The 6,704-nt window shown below is 34.5% G+C and overlaps 1 protein-coding gene across 1 annotated transcript; it reads right to left on the bottom strand.

Annotated features, from left to right (window-relative positions):
* Positions 1-508: 508 nt before the first annotated feature.
* Positions 509-3,085, bottom strand: LOC106452318 (rab GTPase-activating protein 22). The gene is made up of 6 exons (XM_013894396.3): positions 2,888-3,085; positions 2,614-2,794; positions 2,347-2,482; positions 2,219-2,268; positions 2,087-2,140; positions 509-2,015 (listed from the first exon to the last, which is right to left on the bottom strand). The coding sequence occupies exons 2-6, from the start codon at positions 2,769-2,771 to the stop codon at positions 830-832; spliced, it is 1,584 nt and encodes a 527-aa protein (XP_013749850.1). The 5' UTR covers positions 2,772-2,794; positions 2,888-3,085; the 3' UTR covers positions 509-829.
* Between the last annotated feature and the right edge of the window lie 3,619 nt (positions 3,086-6,704).

Below are 6,704 nucleotides of genomic sequence, written 5' to 3'. Positions count from 1 at the left end.
GCCATTAGCAAAAATTAAGTTCAAACAAATGAGAAGTTTAATTAGAGTTTAAGAAATTGTTCTCCCTAATTCAAGTTAGAATTAAAAAATTAAAGGGATGAATGTTGAATAATTCCAAAACTTTGGAAAGTTAACATATTAATAAGTGTAATATGTTAGGAGATAAACAAACAAAAAAAATCTATAATAAAAAAAAAAGTTTTCTATTTAGATTAAATTTGTGTTTTTATATCTCAAATATAAAAATAATTGTCTTTTACTATAAATATAAGTCTCATAAAAAATTGTTTATTAATAGAGAAATAGAAAGTTTTAGTTTTGAAAAGTTTCTAAAACAATAAGAAAAAAAAAATTCTTATAACTTCTTGGGTTTCTAGAGATCTGAGAAGCCACTCATCTTCTGCCACTTGTCATCATTTTTGCTATACAAGTCTATAACCATAACAATTTGATATTTTATTTAACCAGATAAAGACTTCTTCTCTCCGGTTAACAACGCCTGCAAAAATAACACATTCTCCTCACGAAAATCCATTTTCCAGAGCTTTGTTTACTTGCACACATTTTATGAAACAGCTTTGATTTCTCAAGTAAAGAATCCCCCCTATGGAATTTGCAAAAGGCCCCCAAATGTTTTCACAACACACATATATTTATTTTCAATTAAATACACACACACGTCTCTATTCACCAGTCTCTTCCAATCTCTAGCTTCACTTCACTAGGCAAGGATTCAGAATACTCACAAGCCAATTCGGCCTGCAAGGAACCAGGGGAGTCACCAAGAACCCCCACCATTTAACACCAGTCACAGAATTAAGATAAAATCTTATGAGAAGGCATGTTCGATCTTGGTGTGGAGAGTAACAACAAGGTCATGTGCATCATCCAAGAGCTTCCACACATCTAACTGCCCTGCCATACTATGACACTCCCTTAGAATCTCATCCATACTGTTATACTTCTCTATTATCAGCTTCCTTCTCTGCAACACCGATGCCGCTATTGCATATAACACCAAATCATCCGTGGGAGGTGCACGCTGTCTAATCCTGCTCCAAGCTGACTTCCCCATCCCGGCTCTGATCGCAGCTTGGTCTGCCCACATCACTTCCCACAGACAAAACGTCTGGTCAAGCGTCAGCTCTCGTCTGAACATTACAACAACCATTCTATACACAAAGAAACAGTCTTCAGCTTGGAGCTTCTCAAGGTGGCGGTAAAGCTGAGAGTCTTTGGACTTTATTATCTTCGAGACAATGTTGAGTTGTCTTCTGATACCGACCTCATCAAGTCTGAAATTGTGCCGAGCTTTCTTCATGAACCCGACAAAACACCAAAAGGCTTCATGGTCATCAGGGATCACAGAGAGTATTGGAGATAGAAGATCGCTCATTCCTTGACAGTAGCCAATGTCAGAGTCATACAAAGCATAGGCTTCAAGAACAGCAACGAGCCTAGCAGCTTGGAAGATCTTGTACGGTTCCAGGTGGTGGTAGTCTTTTAATCCGACAGCTTCAGCAGCACGACAGGCTCTGTCCTCGGATATAGCCGCCTGGGATGGAGAACAAAGAGTCCACTCTGAGTTAGCACGCACGGCATCTAGACGGATGATACGCTGCCATGTCACGAAATCCTCTTCTGTCCGAGGGATAGATGAGCTGGCTGGATTCACATCCGGAGTAGCTGAAGACTGAAAGACCTGAACCACTTCACTCTCGTCTGAAGAGTCTGAATCTGATGAATCGGAGTTGAGAGTGGAGATAGTAGCATTGGTGATTCGTCTAGAGCTGCTGTTGGCTCTCTCAACTGTACATGAAACTCCGCTCATGTAACCGAGATCTTCGTCACTAGAGAGAGACTCGCGAGCACTGACAACTTCATCAGAACATAAACTGTCAGTGTCTTGGGCTTGTGGCCAGTCATACTCATCTTGCATAATGTTTAACTTGAGAGTCCCGTTATTGTGTTTTTGAAGCCGCTTGCACTCCCTGCGTAGCCTCTCGTACTCCTTTCTGCATTTGTAAAATCAAAGCTTAGAGAACATAAAAAAAAAGAAGTGAAGATTCCAATCAGTCTCTCTCACCTTCTCCATGTTCTTATAGTAACTCTCTCTGCTTTGGAACTATTAAAACTATACCTGTAAGAAGAAGAAGAAAAAGTGTATTAAGCTTCAACTTTTTGGTTCACTTAATAGAAGTTTTGAGTTTAGACTTACACTCCAAGAAGGAAGGGCCAGACCTCAAACCGAATGCTCGGCTCAATACCCTACAAAGGAAGAGAAGAAAACAAATGTTTAAAACTCAATACAAATGGTTGTGGGAATGGTGTAGGTCCATGACTCACTCTTCTTCGGACTTTCCTCAACAAATCAACACCTCCATTACGAAGTCTACCCTCGGACGTGAAGAATCTCTTCCATTGCTTAGCTCTGAGTGGCCTTTTCCTTTTCTTATGGGACCATGGCGACTTGAGACGAGCCCTGAAAACATTGAAACAAAGGTTTAATAGCATACTATTGTCCGATTCAAAGCTAAAAGACTCTTATTCACCTGGAAGGTACGAGAAGTCAATGAAAGGATTTTGAGATCTAATTTCAATAAAAAGACTGACCGATCAGAAGAAGAGGAGGAAGGAGAGGAAGATGCGACGACGAAGAGAGCAGAACGCAAATGGATCCAAGAAGATGAGGAGGGAGAACGAGGAGATGTTAATGGCGATGAAGGATTAGAAGACGATGACGTCGTTTGAATCCTTCTCAGAGCTTTCATCTATTCCTCCCTCAGATTCAATCCTAACCAACCGCCAATATTCCCCTTCGAATCAATCAAACCTTGAAGCAGACAACTTGAAGAAAAAAAAAAGAAAAATAATAACAGAACAACACTTGTCCCCGGAGACGAAAGGATGTCCGCCTTAAGACCACCAACTGTCCGACTACGTTTTCGCCGGAGACCGATCAACTCAACTTGCTTCTTCTTCTTCTTCTTCTTCTCCTCGTTTACTTTTGGTTTCTCTCTCCAGAAACGTGGGCTTTCTATCTCGAGAATCTATGAGAAGAAACAAAAAGAAAGTCTCTTCCGAGTAATTACAGTGGACGTTTTGTTTCTCTCTCTTATGGACCCCACTAGCTCTTGTTTATAGAATTTGCACCTTAGCTCTCACTCTTTTCATTATTTTGCTTCATCTTTTACGTTTTTGTGTTTCTTGTGTGTTTTCCCCTTTAGTTCATATTTACATTTTTCCAGACCTGTCCTGTTTGAGAGTAGGATCAGTCCTGTGAAAAGCCGAATAAAACATTTGTCTTTAATTTTAAAATTTTTTGAATAAAATTACATAGATATAATTTAAATTTGTAAAATATAAACTTTTAAATTTATAAAAAATAATATATTTTATTAAAATATTTAATAAATCGTTTACAACAAAATCTTAAAATCGACGTTGTATGAAAGTTTGAAACTGAATAGTTGAGATATACATACAGTTATTTATTAAAACTTTTTCCCCAATAAAAAAATATTACTAAATTATGAATATACTCCTACCACTAGTTGACTATTTTTTTAAGTTATTAAGGAAACTATATATTTTCATTTCTAAAATTTTCAGAATTCTAAACAAGACTTGCTTTTAAAATTTGTTTTGAAACAACAATTGTTTTAGAATGGAAGGGTAATATGTTAATCCTGATTGACTTTGTATCAAACAAAAATAATAACTATCCAAGATTTTAAAGAAATAAAAATAATTGCAGGGAAAAAGCTGATACCATGCCTTTTTATTTTGTCATACTCGCATATTTTAAAGCAAAAAGGATTAAAGATAATAAAAGTTAATTCTGATTTACTATTGTACTAGGTTAAAATCCGCGCTTTGCTCAAAATAAACATTATATATATTATTTTATGTATTATATGTTCTTTTACATATTTATGAAATAATAAATGTATATTGAATAATTAAAAATTCAGTAACTATTTTATATATATATATATAATTAAATTAGTGTGAACATAAATAAATTCCATTAATTCAAATAATCACTTTTTATTTTATAAGGTATATAATAAAATTTAAATGACATTAACATATATATAGTGTATTTTTAATATTGATATATATTAAATGATGCTTTCTACTCATTAAATTTTTTGATCGTTTGTATATTTTTATAATAAAAAATTTAAATCACTGATAACAAAATTTTAATTGTGTGATTAATAGTTTTAGTAATTTATAAATTTTTTAAAAAAATTGATGGCTAAATTTACAATTTAAGTATTAAGTTGTCAATATTTTTTCAAAGCTTTAACCAAAAGCAATTGTTCAAAGCAAATTACAAAATAAAAATGTTTATGTATTTTATATGGTAAATAGTTTAATTTAAACGATATTAATATATATATATATATATATATATATATTATATGGTAAAGCAAATGTAAAATAAACAAAAACAATAATGGTAAGAAAGCAAATGTATTTTGAAGACTATTTACCATATATATTGTTTTTGTTTTTGTTTCTTTTTATATTCTTATATATTCTTACCATTATTGTTTTTGTTTCTTTTTTTCTTCCTCTAGATCATGCAACTGGTATGGCCGACAACATCTCAAGACACATTACTGTTATCGGCCCAGCAAACATTAAACTAACCGAATGTGTTTATAAACCATTAACAAGAAAACCGTTGCCCTGGAGCACCTTTTACGAAAGAGTCTCTTGCTGAAGCTAGAAAACTTGGACAAGAAAGATAGGGAAATAAGAAGAAAGCCTGAGTTGAAAAACAACCTTGAATCTTATGTTTATGCTACCAAAGAGAAGGTACAGATCACTATCTCGGCTACTTCATTGTTCTTTTATTGCTAAATCGTCGCTTTCTCTTTACCTATTATGATGTTTTCAGTTAGCATTCTTCTCAAGACTCAGAGCTTTGGTTTTATTTTGGTCATTGTACAGCTAGATACACCCGAATTTGAAAAGGTTTCCACACAAGAAGAGCGCAAGACGTTTGTTGAGAAGCTTGATGAGGCATGTATTATTTATCTTCTGAACTCTATGTATACCAATGGGTTCCAACAATGAGTTCAAACGTTTGATAGTGATTAGTGTCTTGTGTGCTTTCAGGTGCAAGATTGGCTTTACATGGACTGAGAAGATGGTAACCAATTTGGGGGAGGTTCCCCTCCGTTCCAAGAAGAAGATTGTCAGTGATAAACTTTACCGTGCATTATACTCCGAAATTCTAATTCCCTACCATGAATTCTTCCAAGGCAAGCTAAATTTTAAAGCTTCTGTTTTCCTATGTTTCCATCACATCACTTTAATCTTAGTTCATCAATGTGCTATCATTACCCTTGGAATTTGGTAGACCGCAGAGTTGGTTTTAAAGTGTTGGTGTTTACTTCTTTTATTGATATTAGGGATGTTAACACATAAAGAATGATGGTGTCAAATCACTGTAATGATTATTTGCGTGTTATCTCTAAATTAAAATTACTTTTATATAATTGACTATGTGTATGCTTTTTCCTGATTTCTGAGGTTCCAAAGGCACAGTCACCTCTGTTTTTATCGCTGTGTTTCCTCCTGTTATTCAATGAGTCTTTCTCTGGTTATGCAGGAACATGGTGGTCTAAAGGGATCCAATGGAGGAAGAAGAAGATGTAGAACATTTTGAGGATTTGAAAGAAGAAGATATTTGATCAATAAAGAAACAACGAAGGGAATAATGTTGATGTTGACCGTGACGGTAACAAACCCACAAGTAGAGATAATGCCTCTTCTACAGACAACGTTGAGGCTTTGGCGGTCAGGCAGTATGATGAAAGATGATTATGGTTCTGATGATAAGGAGGAGCCATGATCGTACGCCTAGAGAGATCCCAGTAGCATCGACCGATGAGATTAACACTGTCTCCGAAGAAGCAGGTGGCGTGACAGCAGAATTAGGAGTGGCTGCAAATGCGAACTACTGCATCAACCAATCCGATACTTGACCTCAATGAGAATGTTCAGAACAGGGCACGCCAGGGATAGCTGGACGTGTAGAAGACAAATCCACACTCTCTTTGCTTTCCAACTAATGTTTACCAGCACTTTCTATTTTTTCCCATTTAAAGTTGATGTCGTTGTTGATGTTCGAACTACTAATGCAAGTTATTTTCATTCGATGTCTTTGTTTTAACACGTCTAAAACCAACCAAGCAATGGAGTATGGCAATCAAAAAAATTGAATAATAATTGTCCAATGGAAAATGGTATTACGTAGGGAATAAATCTAATTCAGTTTTAAAGTATAGATAAATTGTAATTAAAAAAGATAAATTGGAATTTATTTGCGTTGAGGTGTCATTTTTTTTACAGATATTTAACTTTTAAGAATTAAATTAAAGGGTTTTTAGTAATTAAACCTCTCAACTAAAGATAAATCGTAAAAAAAACTCTCAACTAAAATTCCCGTGAAATAAACCCTCAACTTTAATTCCGTTAACATATGTTACCCTCCGTCTAAAAAACTGTGACGGAGGGTGACATATGTTAACGATTTATAAGTTGAGGGTTTATAATATTAAAAACTTTGTTGAGGGTTTTTTTTTACGATTCAATAATAGTTGAGGAGTTTTATCACTAAAAATCATTAAATATTATTAAATTATTTATTATCATTTATACATTGTTTTAGATTGATTTATAAG

The sequence above is a fragment of the Brassica napus genome, chromosome C1, assembly GCF_020379485.1.
Source record: "Brassica napus cultivar Da-Ae chromosome C1, Da-Ae, whole genome shotgun sequence".
Classification (NCBI taxonomy): Eukaryota; Viridiplantae; Streptophyta; class Magnoliopsida; order Brassicales; family Brassicaceae; genus Brassica; species Brassica napus.
This window is presented reverse-complemented; position numbering and strand designations above follow the sequence as displayed.

Bases quoted from the DNA above. Each gene is read 5' to 3' on its own strand.
- LOC106452318 (XM_013894396.3), bottom strand. From the start codon at position 2,771: ATGAAAGCTCTGAGAAGGATTCAAACGACGTCATCGTCTTCTAATCCT. The intron at 2,483-2,613 runs GTCAGTCTTTTT...CAATGTTTTCAG, and splicing joins TCCTCCTCTTCTTCTGATCG to GGCTCGTCTCAAGTCGCCAT. The intron at 2,016-2,086 runs GTGAGAGAGACT...TTACAAATGCAG, and splicing joins ACTATAAGAACATGGAGAAG to AAAGGAGTACGAGAGGCTAC.